This window comes from Vicugna pacos, chromosome 13, assembly GCF_048564905.1.
Source record: "Vicugna pacos chromosome 13, VicPac4, whole genome shotgun sequence".
Lineage (NCBI taxonomy): Eukaryota > Metazoa > Chordata > Mammalia > Artiodactyla > Camelidae > Vicugna > Vicugna pacos.
The window spans coordinates 10,844,912-10,864,760 of NC_132999.1; the positions used below are offsets into that span (position 1 = coordinate 10,844,912).

Genomic DNA, 19,849 nt, shown 5'->3' on the forward strand with positions numbered 1-19,849 from the left:
CATTTGAAATCAAATGCATAGAGAATTAAGTGTTTGAGGATAGGTATCAGTGTTTCTGAATCACAGTCTACTTTATTGTGTTTTTTCTCCAATGAAAAAAACTGAGATATAATTAACATATTTGTTTTCTACTGTATTGTTAGTGAAACTTCACTGAGAACATCTGCAGGTTGACAATACCAGTAACAAATTTTATTCACAAAGCAGGTGTAAGGCTATCTGTATTTTCTATGTAGATTTTTACTTCTTTTTATTATACAGGAATTTGGAGTGGTATACCATGTTGCATCATTTTAGAATGTCATTGATAGCTTTCTTTTTTGATAGTGTGTGTGTGTGTGTGTGTGTGTGTGTATGTGTGTGTATGAATATTTTTTAGCTTATTTTTCCACTAATAAATGGGTCGAAGTGACTTAAAGTTTTACATGGTGCTTTTGTCATCATTGTAAGCACATCATTATGTTTCTCAGACTCATACTCTGTAACCAAGTATATGTTTTAAGAAGCTTACTTTTAAGGAACATTTTTTACAGCTACATCTTGATTTAGTTGGTCATAATTCACTTTCTATTTGCATTAAAATAACATAGACAAATTAGTCACAGGGATAATCTAACAAGATAAAGCTATTACTTTAAAGGACATCGAATGTTTTAAAGTCATATTTAGGGGAAAATCATGATTTTTTTTACTGCATTCTTAAGCTTTATAGATTTATTCCCTAATATTACCATAAAACAAAGAAAGTACTTTTCTAATTAATGTCTGAGAAATTACAGGCTTCTGGAAAATGAGATATATACATTGGAAAAGGAATCTAAGGAGCTCTAAAATTTGTTAAGAATTTTAATTTAGAGTTGAATTTTGAAATATTTTATATGAGGACCCTGAGAAGCCTTTGTAAGAGTGTTAACAACTCGTGTTAAATCTGTTGAAAATAACATTTTGTAGCTAAATGTAAGGAATTATTTGTGAAGTTTCTTAGAAAATACAGTGTGCTGTGTGTTAAGAAATATTATCAGTTTTATCCACAAATCTGTAAATAGTAACACATCCGTAGTGACTATATTGTGGTTTCCCTTCACAGATACCAAGTTGTGCTAGTACAACCATATAAATAATTAATACCTGAAGTCTCAATGTCACATGGACATTAACAGTGATGACAGATAAATGCAGACGCTTGGGAATCAAATACTAGGCGAAACACTTTAAAAAAGGTAAGAAAAAAATGTAATCTTAATTAAGGCCAAGCGGGCTTTAGTTAGTGGAAGTAATTGAAGTTTCTTTTTAAGTGTATTAGGCTTTTAAGAAACACATCTGCATGATCCTGTTTATCTTCATATTGGTAGGACTCAGCTGTAAGTATCGGTTCTTCTGTAAAAATAGCAGTTGCAGATCTCCTTGTCTGGCAGATACCATAATGGGTGATGTTCCTCTAGTAAATAGGATAGTCATATGACTGTCTGGAACTCGATAGAGTGCTGGAATGGGCATGCCCGTGAATACTCAGAGACACATCCAAAATTGTGGATCCTCTCTGGCTCTGATGATTGCCGCCACCACCACACACTATAGACTGTAATGTTTTACCATGTTTGTGAAAGGATTTTGGGATTGAGTATAAAGGAGTTGGCAGTTGAAATCCTTGTTACAAGAAAAGTGAAATTTCAAGTCAAGTTACTTTTTTATAGAACCATGTTTTACTGCGCACCCTCCTCATGTTAATTTACAACATTTTTTAATGTGGGATTAAATGATTTTTTTAGACAATTTTCCTACTTGTGCTTTTGAGAATTTACTAGACATATCTGGGGAAGATTGCATCTATAGATACTAGATATTAGCCCCTCTGGCTGACTAAAACTAGGCAGTAAATCTAGTTTACAAAGCTTTGATAATTGCATCAGTTTTAAATGGCAGTCCTTTACCAAAAATAGTGTCACTTTTAGAATATCTAGTTTTATGTTTATGTGACAGTTTCTGACACAAACATTGCTAGTCTTTTTCCTAGTGTTCCTCCTTATTTCCAAATAGGAACTCATAATAACCCATTTAGCCAGGTTCTCTGAAAAGGATATCATAATGCATTACTATAAAGTAAAACTGTGATTAACTAGACTGTCCAAGAAATGCATTGTATTTAGATTAACCCCCTAAAATATCTAGCCAACTGGATACTAAAACCAGAAAATCCTCATTTTTGTCCTCGTTGAAAATCCATATGCCCAAAATAATAGGAATTTCCCTTTATGATAGAATCTTGTAGCACTTTACCATCAAAGTTATCATGTAGATATAGAAGACTTGGTTTATGCTTTGGGGTGCATAACCTAAATTATTTTTGTTGTCAGTCTCCAGTTTTGCATTCTTGAAAGCCAAAATTTGGGAAGGCCTCTAGAATAAGAATAAGAGATTATAAATTCTGTATGAGAAATCTTATTGAGGGCAGTCTTGGGGTCACCTCAAAACAATATTGCCTTAGACTCTAGAAAAGAACTGAGTCACATTTTGACTCAAAATAATATTGAGTTGTTGTAAGGATTTAATATATTTCAAGCTATTTTTGGTTTGTTTTTGTTGGTTTCTAAAAATTCTTTTCCAGTTTCTCTGAGGCTACAAGCTACAAAGTTAACAAGAATTATCAAAGATGTTGCTAAAATCTATTAGCATAAGTTAATTTGCTTCTTTAATTCTGTTTTTTATTATTTTATTTTAAAGAAAGGAATTTAGGAAGTTCTAGTATTCTCCATGGCTGAAGCTGAGAGTCTGAAACCCTGATGCTTAAGCTCTATTCTAGATCATAGCTCCAACTCCTTCAGGATATAAGGAAAAGAGATAATATTTCCACAATGATAGATCTTTGGTTGTACAGGTAAGTTATTTAGTTTTGCAGTAGTGAAGACAACTATAGTTCATTTGTTTGTTTGCTTGTATTTGAGGAGAGGACGCTTGTTATTTTTCTATACTTCCTTCTGTGTGTGGAAAATTGTGCAGTCTGGCTAGCAGTTTGTAGGAATTTGGAGCTATAGGGGATGGGTTATGAATGAGATAATTTCCCACTCTTTTCCCAACAGGGGATAAATGAAGTGACTATGTGCTTTGGAATCTCTGGAGCATTATATCTATCTTTGACATAGGTAGATATGGGTAGATATGTGTAGGTACTTTTTAATTCAAGGGCATTATGAAATTCCTAGACTTTTCTTTCTCCTCATTCATTCAGCTTTATCTGTATCTGTGTTTGTCTCTCTGTCTCTGTCAGTCAGTCAGTCAGTCAGTCAATCAATCAATCAATCAATCAGTCAATCGTATATCTGACTCTCTTAATGGGGAAGAAAGAAGCAATGCCTTTATACAAGACAGTACATGATAAGAGTTCCCAGGCTTCAAAGAGGCTAATATTAAGTTGAATGTGTAAATGGCTCCCGGGTTTCACTCTCCTTCTTTTTAAACTTTATACTTTTAACCTTATAGATAATAGTGATAATTGCTCAACTGAAGAAATTTGTCTTAAAAGATTTGTATGACAAAGATAGTCTCTGAACTATTTTTAAACAGTTCATGTTTATGTTGTAAACAAATAGGAAAAGAATCATCGGTAACGCTTCTGAATTGCTCTTATTCTTTTTGGCTTTCACTTTGGTTTGTGTACATGTTATTACGACCAGTTTCCTAAAAATTATTCACTTAATATAACTAAATGTTATGCTAATAAATACCAGCTATGACACTGATGGATTGTCAGTCCCTCAGTTCCCAACGTAAACCGTCCTGCTTTGGTGATTACAGTGGAACCAAAGCTTACAGGCAGTGTCTTTGAAATATCTTTCGACATTTTTTTCTTTCAAGTAAAGGTGATAGCTGGAGTAGCGTTTCATCAGGTGGATCATTTTAGTTTAATGCTCATTATTCCTTTCAGTTCTTACTGATACAGTTCTGCAGATGTTGTCACAGGGGCTGGAAATTTATGATCTGAAACATAGCTGATAGTGTTTTAAAGAGTGTTTCAGAATCCTTTAGATAGATCTGAGGTAAAAGTAGACTCAAATTTGGGAGAGGGTAGTTCAACAGCAAGTAAATGGGTGAGATATGTGGGATTATAGATAGGATTTGGGGCTTAATGTGAATGGACAGGCTAAAATTTGGTTGACTGTCCTTCTCAGATATGCCCTCTAATAATATGAAAACTTTTGAGGGTAGGGGAGAGAGGAATTCTAGCATTTGATTATATTCTCTTCCCTTTATTCTAGAAAGTGCTATCTATTCATTAGTTGGTGGATAACATACAGGAAAAGCTTCATTCTAGTTGCTAGATTGGATTTTGCCCATATGAATCTGTTAGTTAACAGTTTCCCTTAACTCTACAACTAGAGTGATTGAATTTCCAGTTCCAGTTGTGTGCTGGCTAATGTCTTCTCCATGTTGACTAGTTAATTAGCAGGGGTATTTTCTGAGATACTTAGTTTATAAACGAGTTTCTTTCTGTTCCTTTAGCAACTTAATTTTTGGCAGAAATACAATTTTGTGCTCCAAATCTCTTTCAGTAACTCTTGTGCTAATGTAGCTAAAATGAGGAAGACAACTGCTTTGGGCTGTGCCTTGCAAGGTCTGGCCAAGCCTGTTGAGATTTGGTTGATATAATCAGGACATTGTTAGTCTCTTTTTGGTAATTGAATTTTGCATTCAGCTTATCAGATAACTACAGAAAATATGTGTCTTTATAAATGCTTATCCAAAAATAGAAAAGATAGGAAGAAAAGAGTAGAACAGAAGAAATAATTATCAGAGGGAAGTGTTAAAATTTCATCTAACTCTAATCTTCATAATTTTAGGCAATTTATTGCCTTAGTATATGTAATAAGTTAATTTCAGGCAGGAGATTTTTATAGTCCTCTTTGGTGCTTCCTCAGCCAAAGGGATCATGGTTTTATTTATAAATTTTTTAGTATTAGGATCAAATAAAGAATTAAAGGGTATGTTATAAATAGGTCTTATTTAGTTTGAAACTTGATTTATTTTAACAGAATACAGTTTCCATGCAGTGGTCTAAGGCAGCACTTCTCAAACCTTAGTAGGCATTCAGTGACCCAGGGAATCTGATGAACTGGTAGGTCAGGGTAGGGCCTGATGCATTCTGCGTTCCTAACAAGCTTCCAGTAGGTGCCCATGGTGCTAGTTCTTGGACCACACTTGGAGTTGCAAGAGTTTGAGGTACCACAGAAATTCTTGTCACAAAACAGTTTCACTTTAGGTAGGGCCTAATAGCATAGAATTTGAGAACTCTAAAACTTGGGCTTCACTGTAGTTACTGAACAGAATAAAAAAATTTTTAAGGAGCAAAAGAAATGAAAAAAGTTTTAATATTTCATATTGATCAGTTTTTGATCACTGGAATGATGAAAAATAAGCCATTATAGGTGGTGTTTTATAATGATATGAATATGTTTTTTGTATGTTCTATAATATTGAAATCTATATATATATATTCTTTGTGAGTAGTTTTGGGTGCTACTAATAGTTTTATTTTATTAATAATAATGAGGCAGAAATTTCTCTTATTTGAATTGGTGTGGAAAGAAAAGGGCTAGGAACGCCTGTTAATTGGAATCATTTGAAGTTTATAAGCCCTTGATCGGCATCATATTTTAAAAAGTAAAGCAAACAGTTTTATAAGGATGTGTGATTATAAAATATTACTATTGCCAGTAATGTTTTTAAACCAGAAATCATGATGAATATAATCAGATTTGCATTGAAGATATATGTTTGCATTAGATTTTATAAGTAAAATTTATTTATAAAATTAACTTACGTTTTCTTTGTTACATTTATATAGATATTTAATTTTTAAAAATCTGTAATCTTCAAATTTGAAAGCTCCAGATTTGGGTGCAAGAAACAGATAAATTGATTTTAATAATTTTTTTAGTTTGTGCTCTTTTGAAAACTTAAAATTTTGTAATTAAAAGTGATATTTGTGGGTCATTCAGTGTTTATTACCTGCACATAAAAAGAGACAGAATGTAATCTTAATAACAAGATTTTAACAAAGGAGAATTACATGTCAGATCTCGCTAATGAGTCCTGGAACAGTGAAAGTTTACTTGGAAAAACATATTTCTAAGTTCTGTTCAGTATTTTATGCTTACTGTTCACATGATTGCTGTGGAATTCTCTAGAACAAATTTTCATTCTTTAATTCCAGGGCTGATTTTGTGAGTCTTGTAAGATTTAAAACAAATTGTTAATTAAAAATTTGAAAGTGTGTTATACTCTGAAAGTAAATTCAACCAACTTAACTTATTTTATAGGATACTTTCTCAATTCATTTTGTCAGCAGGTAGGAACAGGAAGACAATTTCTTTTAATGTTTCTTTTTTTGTATGTGGAGCATGTTGCTGTATCTTCTGTAGTTCTTCATAATCTTTCCAACTGTTGGATACTTCTAGTTGAAGCAGAAGAGATTGTACTTGATTTGTGGGGGAAGGGGTCAGTGGCATTTGGAGGGTTATAGGAGGTGGGACTTTGGGAAGGATGGCAAAAGGAAGGAGGGGAGAGGGTACTGTACAGTTTTATGCTACAAACATTATTAGCCTCTTTGTCCATGCTACACCCCATTGTAAGTTAGGCAGTGAAGTGGCAAAGTATCCTTTGGAAGCTAAACAGAAGAGGAGCAGGAGAATTGAGTCTTGATATCTTAACACCCCTTTATTCTACTTGATGGGAGAGCCTTTGGAAAATAATCACTGAACCAGTTTATCCAGATGGATCAGTCAGGACATTTTTCAATTTCTCTCTCATTTGTATCATAGAAACACCAAAACATCCACACCAGACAACCTGCTCATCTCCCTAACATGCATTAGTACTGTGGCATCCACACACACTCAGTAGCTTGAAGATGGAAAGGATGGGGTTCCGTGTGTATTCCCCATTTCTTAAGTGTGATATTTGCTCGGTGGGGGTGCTTTCTCTTTTTCTTCTGTCCTCTTTAGAATATTTCCTTTCACTTCGTAGTTTATAGCTCTACTTTTAGAGACCAGGGTGACTTGGCTTTGCTCTGTTTTGCTCTTAGCAGGTGCAAGCTGGGGTTGTGATTTCTACCCATCTGCTTAATTATAAATAATTCTGTAGCCAGCATTTTTTTGGTGCCATGTAGTTTATTATCAAAGGATTTGATCTGACTCATCTTAGTAAGAGTGAATTAAAAGGAGAAGAGCCCGTCTTTTTAACCTCCCAGAAATGTTCTGAGAATACGTGAGAAGTGATTGGGGTAGTTTTTGTGATAGCTGCTATATAAATTCAAGATGATTGTTTTAATAACCAAGATGAAATCCTGTCTTTTGAAAGAGGTCTTTCTGGGCCCTTTGCCTCTGTGTAACTGAGAGGCAAACACACAGTGAGGCAGGTTAAGAGCATAGAATCTAGAGCCCAGCCCTGTACTTTACTAGCTGTGTGGCTTTGGACAGATTACTTAGACTGTTAGCACCTCAGTCTCCTCATTTATGAAGTAGGAATGATAATAGCCTATTCTAAATGTCATTAGACTTAAGCAAGTTAATGTATGTAAAGCATACAGAATGATTCCTGAGACATGTTAAGTGCCATGTAATTAATTTGTTAGCTTATTATCACTTTTGGAAATGTTAATAAAAGAAATTATATCACATAATTTATTAATATTGGCTATACAGTGGATTAAAAAGTTATAGCTTAATACTTTTGTTTTAGGTATATTAACTATTACCTTTTTCTCATTATTTTGTTTACGTTTTTGAAGGTTTCCCAATGAGTGGATCATGATGACCGTATTGTAGGGACTTGCCATAGTATGGCTGCTTCCCGATCTACTCGTGTTACAAGATCAACAGTGGGGTTAAACGGCTTGGATGAATCTTTTTGTGGTAGAACTTTAAGGAATCGTAGCATTGCTCATCCTGAAGAAATCTCTGCTCATTCTCAAGTGCGTTCAAGATCACCAAAGAAGAGACCAGAGCCTGTGCAAATTCAGAAAGGAAATAATAATGGAAGAACTACTGATATAAAACAGCAAAGTACTCGAGAATCATGGGTAAGCCCTAGGAAAAGAGGACTTCCTTCTTCAGAAAAAGATAACATAGAGAGGCAGGCTGTAGAGAATTGTGAGAGAAGGCAAACAGAACCTGTTTCACCAGTTTTAAAAAGAATTAAGCGTTGTCTTAGATCTGAAGCACCAAACAGTTCAGAAGAAGATTCACCTATAAAATCAGACAAGGAGTCAGTAGAACAGAGGAGTACAGTAGTGGACAATGATGCAGATTTTCAAGGGACTAAACGAGCTTGTCGATGTCTTATACTGGATGATTGTGAGAAAAGGGAAATTAAAAAGGTGAATGTCAGTGAGGAAGGGCCACTTAATTCTACAGTAGTTGAAGAAATCACAGGCTATTTGGCTGTCAATGGTGTTGATGTCAGTGATTCAGCTGTTATAAACTGTGGTGACTGTCAGCCCGATGGGAACACTAAACAAAATAGCACTGGTTCCTATGTGTTGCAGGAAAAATCAGTAGCTGAAAATGGGGGTTCGGATACCCACACTTCAATGTTCCTTGATAGTAGGAAGGAGGACAGTTATATAGACCATAACGTGCCTTGCACACATTCAGAAGTGCAGGTCAAGTTGGAGGACCACAAAATAGTAACTGCCTGCCTGCCTGCGGAACGTGTTAACGAGCTGACTGCTGAGCCAGCTGCAGGCCCCCTTTCTGAAATCCATTCATCTTTAAGGGATTCTGAGGAGGAAGTAGATGTGGTGGGAGATAGCAGTGCCTCAAAAGAGCAGTGTAATGAAAACACCAGTAACGCCCTGGACTCAAGTCTTGAGAGCATGCCCGTGTCCGGAGAACCGGAGCCATCTTCTGTCCTAGACTGTGTTTCGGCTCACATGACGTCTGTGTCAGAACCGCAAGAGCACCGGTACACTCTGAGAGCTTCGCCACGGAGGGCAGCCCCTCCCAGAGGCAGCCCCACGAAAACCAGTTCTCCTTGCAGAGAAAACGGACAGTTTGAGGAGACGAATCTTAACCCCAGTGAAACAAAGGCAACTGTTAGTGATACCATAAGTGAGTCTCTCTCAAATCCTGATGAAATTTCTCAGAATGAAAAAGGGATATGTTGTGACTCTGAAAATTCTGGGAGTGAAGGACTAAGTAAACCATCATCAGAGGCAAGACTCAGTACTGGACATTTGCCATCCGCCAAAGAGAGTGCCAATCCACACATTACAGAAGAGGAAGATGATGATCCCGATGTTTATTACTTTGAATCAGATCATGTGGCACTGAAACACAACAAAGAGTATGTGTAAATATGGTAACCATGAATTCTGCTTTGTTTATTATTCCCCAAGTTTTCAGTATCTATTCATAATTGTCTATAGCATTTTTATTACAGCTAAAAATAATGCTTTAACTGAAATTTTAGATTTAACACCATGATATTCTCAACTCTTAAAAAAAAAAACTCCAAAAAAAAGACTTAACATCCAGCTTTATTACTCTCTTCAGTGGCAGTATGGTTTTGTAGTTTTGATATTTCACACGTCTCAATTAAAAGAGACATGTGAAACATGGTTTATGATGTTTTTGTTTCTTTAATAAGTGTTATACCATTTGAGTTAATTTATAAAATGGAAGCATCTTTAGTTATCACAGTCCACTTTGATTTGTAGCTGTAGAGCTTTGTGAAGTGTGTATGCCTTCCAGATAATGTAGAACGACGCTTAGACCTCATCCAAATATGGGAAATCTGGCAGGCTACAAACCTGCTTTTGGTTGCTTATATCTAACTTCCAGTTAAAAGTTTTGCTTTAAAAAGTGTGCTTTATGCATCATCTTTCTTTGACTTTTGTGATATACAGAAGTAGATATTACTGTTAATACTTTGCCAGCTGGTTATGTTGTAATTAGCTTATTAGCAAGAGTTAGTCTGCTACATAAAGCATTTGATGCAGCTTTTTCTTGATTCTAAATTTTAAGGGGAGACTATATCTTAAAATACTATCTGTGCTCAATCTTTGTGATAAAGTCACTAAAAAATACAGAATTCAGTGTCTAGATTGATCACAGTTTTGCTTAGATTTTCTTTAAAGTATTCTGGGCAGTAACACAAATGAATTAGAGCTAACTGTGTCTAAATTGTCCTGAAAGTCACTGTTAACAAAAGTACTTACCATAAATATCATGATGAGCAACAGTAAAAGACAGACATGTATGTTAGTCACCTTTACGTCTACAGAGTAGGCTTTTGAATTAATACTCGTAATCAGAGTATATAGGCTGTGTGAAAATCCGGACTTGAGCAACCTTTGTAATGTTTTTGCTCTGACAACTGTCAGATCCTGGTATGTATCAGTTGAAAATATTAAATCCTGGTTGTAGAATACCGTAATCCTTTTCCGTGCATTATAGGTAGTTCAGAATCAAATATGATAACATGGTGGCCTTTTAGCCTAGGTCTTTTTTCTGAAAAAAATTTCTTCTGTTTTCTTTATAAATAGCATTTTGATAGGTCACTTTATCTGAGCATTGTACTCCTTTTGTGGAACTGTTAGCATCTTCATGTATTTGATATGTTTGAAGTCCAACCTGAGATGACAAAACAACTCATAAGTGAAGGGTTTTTCAATTTGAGATAAGTTGAGTTCTTATCATTAGTATTCTCTCTCAGGGTTTAAAAGTAGAGTTGCTTTTCTGTAGGCACTAGGAGGTGGAGTGTATGTCTTGGGGGAGTATCAAAAACTCAGGAAATGTGTTTTTTTACAAAATGATAATCTGTTAATTCTATTCTTTGCTTTTTGTTGTTTTTTTTTGGCAAAAGAGATGCTCACTTATTAAGACTTAGCTGGTTATTAATGATAGAAAATATCTTCCCATTAATTCATTATGTTACTTTTTTGGTAAGAGCTCTTCCGATGATTCTGAAAGCTAATGTTCCTGTAAAACAATTGTCTAAAGATAGTGGTTGTAACATTTGAAGAAGGAGGTCCATACTCCTAAACCTTTGAGAATGAGAGTGATACAGCTTCATGGGTTCCTTAGGGTGTAGAGTCCTTTGGAATTTGGATGATAGTTGCTTTATTAAGACAGTGTTTTCAAATCAGTGTCTTGTTGAATGACTTTGGGCAAAATAAATAATTTCTCCTTGCTTTTTTGCCTTATTCCAGATCTTTTGAAAATAGCACCTTTTGACACTTCACTGTTAACTCCCCCCTCTCTCCCCAAAGGAGACACTTAAGAAGTGAGATGGAGGGGGAGCATCTTGATTAGCATCTTGGTTAGGAAGAGGGTGCTTGTTACAACAGATAAAATCTCTTTCAGTGAAATCCCTGCTTTTATGCTTTTTATCTAGAGCTAAGAGATTGTTAGATAAAGTGTCTTGACTCTTTTTACCCAAATTGTCATTGTTAAAAACAGCCTCATGATACCTGTCTAGTGCTTCAATTCTCAAGTAAATTTCTGGCACTGGAAAATGTTATTAAAAGGCACTTTGGGTAAAGGGGAAAAAAAGACACTTGGGGTAGGTGGATTTTTGTCCTCCTGCACAGACATGTACGCATACCCCATTAAACATTTTTTGTCTTCCTTATTCTACTCATGCTAGAAAATTGCTCCAGATAGTAATTCCCTTTTGAAACTGGTAATTGGGCATTGCTCAGCCCACATGTGAATATCCCCACCGGTAGGGTATCAGTACTTGCTGACAGCTAGTTTAAAAAAATATATTATGAATAGAAAACACTGAGTGTGGCATAATTCTTTGGAGCCAGGAGGACATAGCTCTTCTTTATTCCGGTTGCAGTTATCTGAATTAACGTTGATTATTTAATCAGCAACCTTCTGTCGTAGCATTCATCCTATAATTTATCCATCTTGTTTGCAAGGATATCACATACAGGGTCATCTAATCACATGTGAATGTTTGAAAAGATATTGTATGTACAGTCCTAGACTTAGACCTGAGTCATGGTAATTAGAATTAGGCCCTAGGCCAGATAAATGAGTCTGCAGATGTTCTGGTACTTACCCTGTTTCCTGTCTAGATGCCATCCCTCTTCTCCAGCACATAAACCCATAGTGTGCTCTTACATATTTATTTTTCCAGATGGAGAATTCCACCGTGAGCAAGGAGCCAAAGGGTATCTTCTCCTCTGGCACAGTTCTGTGAATTATTTTACTAGAATATGCCTTCTTAAAGATTAGAGAGTGAGGAATCAAAAGAAATATACTTTATCCCAATACTCATCTTCAAGGTTGATGGAGTCTGTTGAAGTGGTAGATAATACCTAATGACTCCCTTTTTGGCCTAAATAGCTGAACTGACTCAGATGATGTGCTTAACTGTGGATTGCCCTTTCTGTTTGGGAATTGGCCTTTTGCTGATTGTGAATCAAAAGCACTGAAACTGATCTCTTAAGTTTTGAAGTTCTGGCTCTAGGGAGAGAAGGTGTGGAAGATTTTAGGTCCTGGACCTAATATTAATATTCAGAGCTTTTCCTCCAATTCAGAAGGCAATTACTGGAAAATAATTTTTTTAATGAAAACGTGATTTGGTCTATTGCCTCTGAATTCTCACTGTACAAGAATATATAAATAAATCTGTATTTGAAGGGCGTTGGGTGGCTTCATATAAGCTTTCATGAACAGATAGAAGGTGAAGAGTCAGATTTAGGGTTTCTAGATTCTTGAGTTCTTAGAAAAGATTACCTCATTAATAACATTGCTAGTGTTTATACCACTTTGTAAGTTTCTAGATAATGAAAGTGTAAGAGTAAGATACTTATTGCTCACTGAAGAGTTTTGCTCATGTAGTCTTCAGGTAAGAATGTTACTTTTAAGCCATATTAAGGCACATTATAAGAATTGTAGTTTCAAACAGTTCTCTGAAAATATTAATGTACTAGATAATTACAGTATGTCCTTCTGTTGTACAGTGCTTATGATGAATCACTTGATACTTCATCAATTTCAGAAGCTATGTAGGAAAATCTTTATCAGTTCTTCTAGATTCACTACTTCCTATACTGTTTGTCAAGGTAATTTCTTTCAAGGGGGCAGAAAACTCCAGGACTAGGGCTGGATTTTACTTGGAAGGAATAGAGTTGTCATCCTGCCCTGAACGACTTTACATTTGTACCGTGATTCATAATTTGCAAAGCAGCTTTATCTAGTTTCTCATTTGACACCCACAACAACTGGGAAATACAGTATAGGTGGCAATGTCCAGTCCCCATTTCCTAACTCAAAATTACAGTTCTTAGGTTATTTATTTGAAGTATGATGCGTTATGCCTAGAAATGCAATTAGAACTTCTGTCTTCGAATTGATAATGTGAACTACACTTGATTACCTCATCCAGTAAGGATTTATTCCATGGACTTTTGGGGTTTCTAGGTTGAGAACTCTAATGGAGCAGACCTTGGATACTCAGTTTTCAGAATTCATTACCATAAACTTGAGCTCTGTAATTGTAATCATGATTATTTGGTTTTATCTGTTGAAGAATCAGCATTATAGGTAAGTAACCTGTTCTGCTTATTGAATGAAATACTTCCATGTTCATTGTTTTAAAGGACATTTTCTTAGTGTGTCTGTGAAGGATAGCTGCCATGTACAAACTGGGGAAATAAAACTACAGCTACACTTTGACATTAAATAGAGGATTTGGATAATTTGCAGAGAAACAGTTCATGGAGGGTGGTTTTGAATGTGGTTAGGCATGTTACAGTCAGAAGTCACTGGGGAAATCTCATGCTTGGTGCGGCTTCTCAGTTCATGGGAAAAGGCTGTGACGTACAAGAGCCAGACTGGCCCCAGGAGTTTGGTACAAAGATTAATGGGAGGAGGAAGGTAACTGTCCTAAGTGTAAAATTTTTGCTTGTAAGTGAGTAAGCTGCTGACTAATCGAAGTATTCCGTGAAGTCTTTGTTTTTTCCTTTGAGTACCAACACCTTTATTTCAGCTAATGTCAGTGGTTTCTGAAAGTGACTCTGCTGTCATCCAGGTATATTTGTACTCAAGTATAATTTCGTCTTTTTTCCTTGATTTAGGGTCATCTTTGCCTGACAGAGTTTATGTAGTGATACTGTTTCTGGCATCACTGCCAGAATAGGTCTGTTTTTGACTATGTTAAATGATTGGGCCTCTCTGCTTTTTATGCTCTTAAAGTGTGACTTCTTTTCCAAGTTCTGTGGCTCCTTACAATTTTCTTTTCGTCATTTTTGTTGGCTTTCGTTAGTCACTTTTGTTATCATGGTACTTTCCTCTAATAACTCAGCCTTCCCTTCTAATTGACAACTTTTAGTTTTCTTTAAACTTGGAAATCTGAATAACCAAGCTTGTCAGAATTGTCTCATGATTCGTAAGTGACACGTGGAGGAATTTCTTTTTGCATGGGTGAATAAGCAGTAGTGCATGGGCTGTTTGTTTTAGTTGTGTTTTCCTGCTTGCTTTGTTTCTGTTTTGGAGGCTGTGTCTTACTTATGTAAGTTACCAGGTATCTAAATTCTGCATAAACAACAGTACTTTCTTTGTAGATGGCAGTAAATACTCAGTAGCCATAAAATCCATCTAAAATAATTATTTATTTGAGACTAATTGAAGTTTAGCCTTGAGTTACAGAAACTTTATATCTGTAATTTTTATGGTATGCTGAAAATGTTGAATTTTTACATACTAATACGTAGATGATACCATATACCCTATTTCTGTGACTTGTGTCATCAGGTGTTCTTTTATGTGTAGTAATAAGTGAGAAGATCTGCCTTGTGACCTTTCTTCTCCCCCTTCCTTTCTCCTCCTTTCTTCAGTGGAATCTGTTTACCGCCATTTCCTTTGCGTTATGATAAAGAGCTGCTTCGACTTGTCTCTCTAATCTCTGATTTTAACATAGGAAATCTGTGAAGTGGAGAGAGGAGACTGAGTCATTTGTTCAGGGTTCTCTCAGTAGGCAGAATTCTCTGTAGTGTGTTACAATTTTGTTTTCACATACCTAGTAATATTCGTATGGTGGGCATTAAAAATATGTCGTTGAGGGTCTGAATTTTGCTTTCTTTCTTTAAAAGGATTGAAATTTGTTCTGACAGGCAGTTAATTTACTTAATGATAAGCTTGGTCCTAATAAGGCTTATGGTTTTGGTTGTTAGTGGGGGGAGTCCAGAACAGCTGTATTCTGGGCAGTTTAGCCTTACTTCTATGGCATGGCCTTTCTGGTGTCTCATTTAAAAAGGTCTTCGCTTGGGTTGATTGAAACCTGAATGACTCTAGCTTGTAGGAACAGTGGTAGTTAACACCTGGTCCTGTGGAATCTCGTATTTTATACGTGCAGCTTTATGTTCAGCCCGAAACTCAAGATTTCTGTTTTCTGTTTTTCTCCCTTTTGCTGCTTCTTTGGTGCTCTGTTCCACAAATTCCAGGTGCCTCAGCTTCCTCAAACTGTTTCCTGTCTCTGTGCTCATCTAGACCCGTTCTTGTCCCATAGTACTGACAGCACTTCCGTGTAGAAAATGAGTGTGATCACAGGGCTTAGCTCGCTTGTTTGCCCTCTCTTACAGATCACAGTTCTGTGCTGCCTCTTGTCCAATGTCTAACAGTAATTGTTTCTGTATTTTCTCCAGTTTCCTAGTTATACATGGCAGGAGGGTATTCAGTGTTAGCAACTCTGCCATGGAAAGAAAAGTCTCTGTCTGATTTAATTTTAATCTGCATTAGGTATATTTTCTTATTATAACACTCACCCACAGCCTGCAGTTTAACCACTTGAAAGTTATTTTCTGTTGATGCTCCTGTGACAATGAGGGCAATTTTTAAGTTATACCTTAAAAATCAGTTTAAGCTTTTTTTTTTTTCCCTAAGAAGCTTAAGTCAGCGAAATTGGAATAATAACAATTATAATTGAAGAGTGAAGGTAAAAGAGACTTGACATTGTCTTAGTTGTGTTGATAAGGTGTTGCTATCGTGGGAGCAGAAGTAAAAATTGGGTTACTGGTTCAGATACAGTTCATGAGGATGGGTAAAAGAGAAAAGTGACATACAAGAAGACATGAAACATTGTTTACTAAGTTTGAAATAGTAACCATAAATGATTAAGGGGTTTTATCTGGGTTTTAGTTAGCTGTTTTCTTAGACCCTTCATATTTTTTTTGCTGGACCAAATTATCCGTATTGTATTTTCAGAAAGCCATGATGAATATGCCCTTTCTGTGACAATCAGTTTAATCCAGTTTGTTGTAAGTGTTTTGTTTTTTTCATTAAACGAAGAGTGTTTTGCAGAAATCTCTCTTCCCTGGTACTATAATTTTTATCATTTGTGGAAAGTTGAAGAACTTTGATTCAGCTTTACCTTCTCTTCTGTTATTCTTCCTCTAATTTTAAAATGTATTTTTATAATATTTTTAGCTAACAGGTCATAAACTTATTTTGCTTTATTTAAACTTTAGTTGGAAGGAAAGGGTCGTGCTAATAGTTTATTGGCAGTGTGGGTAGGAAGTGCGATTGAAGAAGATTACAATCAAAACCTAAAGTATCTTCTTAATAAATACTTCAAAACGTATATATGGGTGTGGAGAGTCAGTTTAAATGTAACAAGTATATTTTAAAGTAGTGTTTTTTTTTTAAGGCACCAATCATAGCTAGATAATGTTTTTATTTTTAAAATGGTACCTCATGTAATTCTAGAAACTCAATATTTTAAGAAATTTTATTTGTAAATTATTTACAGAGGTTGTACTAGATTTGAAGAGTGCTCCAATCTCCTTCATTTACCATTTTTAACTGGTACTGTGGTTAAATGTCTTTAACTTCTTTGGTTGTCAGTTTTCTCTTCTATAAAGTTGACATGATTTGATTTCTGTAATTCTAATGAATGCTTCATATATGTCTGTCTATCCAATGTCTGTCTATCCAATATGATTTTGAATTCTCTTTCTCTGCCTTTCTCCTTACTTTTGGCACTGCTCAGGCTTCAATTATTTACTTTCTTATTTTGCATGCTCTCTCTGAGCACTCTCACTGCTGTGAAACTACCATCTATATACTGATGGATTTCCAAATTTATATCTCCAAGCAGTTTATTCTTGAGCTTCATCCTGTTTACAAGATATCTCTATCTGCATGTCTCACAGTAAACCCAAGGGAACATGTCTGACTTTGAGCTTAACGTTGCTTCCTCCACACACACTCAGTATTCAGTACCATCGTTTTACCCACCTGGTTTGGTAGTGGGTAAATTTGCCCAGTCTAGAAAAATGTACTACTTTCATTTGCCCAGTCTAGAAAAATGTACTACTATTTTTGTTCAATTACTTCTTCACTGCCACTTTCTTAAATTAATGCCGTTGTCTTCTGTTTTCTGATTACTGGAGTAAATGTAGCTGGAGTACAGAACTGGAGTATTGTAGCTAGAGTAAGTGTCTTTAGAATAAAACCTATTCTTTAAATGAATTTTTGCATGATTTTAAAACATTGTTTTTTATTTTCTGCCTATATTTGTAACAGATTAAACCTTTAGTTCCTGGATTATTATGTTCTTTCACTCTAGAATTTCTCATATGCCTAACTGCCTGCTCTAGCACACTCTTACCCCCATTTCTTTGGTTACCTTCCTTCCTCTGTCTGCAAAGTGAGAAGGCGCTCTCAGTTTAGATATTGTATTCTCTGAGAAATCTTTCCTATCTTCCCGAGACTGATGAATCCTTGTGTACTCTATCATAGCAAACTATAATTTCTTGTAAGCATGCACCATACACTAAACCTCAAGCTCTTTGAGGGAACCATGTCTTTCTAGTTGGTTATTATATCGTCATTGAAATGTCAAGCCTTATCCTGCTTTGGAAGTGTCAGAAAAAAATTTAACATGCTTTTCATAGTAGACATTTTAAAATACCATAGGTTTGACTTTAAGATTCTGAGTTTATGGAGTTAATAATAGTGATGATTTATCTTTTTTACTTTTTGAAAAATCTAGACCTTAAATTTTCAGAAGAAAAATGGAATAACCTATGTAATCATTCACATAGTTCACTAAACTCAGAAATTGGGGAGAGATAATGGCAGGGAGTGGGGAGGTAAGAGGGTGTGTCACATGATCAGGAATGGTTGTCTGAACACAGTACCTGGTGGTACAATAATGCTTTTTACATGGCCATATAAAAAAATGTAGCTCAGTTGTTAATACCAGACCCAAAGAGAGGAAGTCATTGTATAATAAAGCAAATTTACAACTTTGGTATGATCAGAATGTTTTATATGGCTTCAAATATATTTTTACAATCTAGAGTTTTGCCAATAGGCTTTAGAAACTAGCGTACAGAATGGTAAGAATTTGGTTGGGGTTGTCTTTATTGAATTGAAGGACTTGAAAGAAAATGTGTGTATTTATATGTGTCTATACTATTATTTAAAGATTTTCATCAGAGAATATTACTTGGCTTTCTCTGTGCAAACATAACTTTGAGTAAATACTAGAAATAATTAAATATGACATGTTCTGTGCCTTTTAAGTCACTGTGAAATGAGCAGATAGCTTAACAGAGATGTAGTTTTCTTCTGTTTGAGGTGTGTTGCCTGTTAGAGTATTAGTTTATAACAAGAAATCACTAGCTTGTCTATATTCTATGAAACTTTGATGTATTTGCTATTCCAGAATAGAAGGTGAGCTTTTTTAGATGTTACAGCAGATTGTTTCTTAGAGGGAGTAATCTGAAACTATTGAGTAGGGAAGAATACGTGAATCTTGCTCTGCCTGGTGGTCAGGATTTTTTCTAGGGGATTGTGCCACTTTTATACTGACCACAGTACAGTTGCATTCAGCTTCCTGTATTAAGAGGGAAAACTCAATTTGTTGAATAGATTTAGAAAAACAGGTACTAGGGATAAGTTGAAAATTCTTCTTTTAAGATGTATTACCACTAGAAACCTGGAGTCTTTAGGGAGGAGAAAAACATTATTTGAATGGCTATAAAAGTGTGGGTTAAAAAGAGTAACACACATTCTTTTAAAAACTTCCTGTGAATACCTTTGTATGGTATTTAAAAGGTATTCAGTTTGAATACAAAGTATTAAAATTGAGTAACCAGTAAGGAACCTCATTAGAGTATTTAAAACTAGCGAGAGAAATAAAGTCATTGTAGTCAGAGGTTGTTTTAGTAAGAGCTTGTTGGTTACAGGAATCAGAAACCCATTCAAAATACATCCAATGAAAACAGGTTTATTTTAAATACATAGTAAGACAGTCTTATGAATATCTAGGGTCGGGAAATAAACTCTAACCAGGCCTTGAGAAATTATAACCTATTAGTATTCAAGGTTATACTCTCTTACCTCTGTTTTTCTTTGTGCATTGTGGACTGTGGTTTTTCTCTTTTTACGAATGTTTTTTGCACACTCCTTTCTCCCTTAATTTCAGTTTGCAAATGACAGTGACTTCCCACTGCTTGCCATGGTACCCACTGTACCTGATCTTTCTTCTGCAGAGCTGCTGCTTCACGTTCTCTAAAGAGAACCTGGCTTATTGACTTCTCTGTAGGTGGACTCTCCTGGATTCTCTCCCTGGCAAAATTATCAGTGGTCAGGAGTGCAGTTACCGTGGGGGTAGGTTGGGTGGAGCCAGAGGCAAAGTCAGTTTTGGGTAACTTCCAGATATCCAGATAGCAAGGTTATCTCGGGAGGTTGGTGGGCAGTATAGGCTGTCAAAACATGCCCATTATAGACAACATGGTGTTTTGGGTTCAGCTGTATTCATTAGTTAAATGTCTATAAAATGGGTTATGGGCACTCTCATATATTGCTAGTGGGAATGCAAAATGGTGCCC

At 35.6% G+C, this 19,849-nt stretch overlaps 1 protein-coding gene across 6 annotated transcripts in view; it reads left to right on the forward strand.

Moving 5' to 3' along the window:
* Positions 1 to 19,849, forward strand: part of ZZZ3 (zinc finger ZZ-type containing 3) — an 89,434-nt gene that overhangs the window by 31,264 nt on the left and 38,321 nt on the right. For all 6 annotated transcript variants that reach the window (XM_072974184.1, XM_072974188.1, XM_072974186.1 and 3 more), the window contains 3 exons: positions 1,088 to 1,220; positions 2,722 to 2,875; positions 7,784 to 9,339. In XM_072974184.1, coding sequence (XP_072830285.1) covers positions 7,835 to 9,339 — 1,505 coding nt within the window. In that variant the 5' untranslated portion in view covers positions 1,088 to 1,220; positions 2,722 to 2,875; positions 7,784 to 7,834. The remainder of the gene's footprint in view (positions 1 to 1,087; positions 1,221 to 2,721; positions 2,876 to 7,783; positions 9,340 to 19,849) is intronic.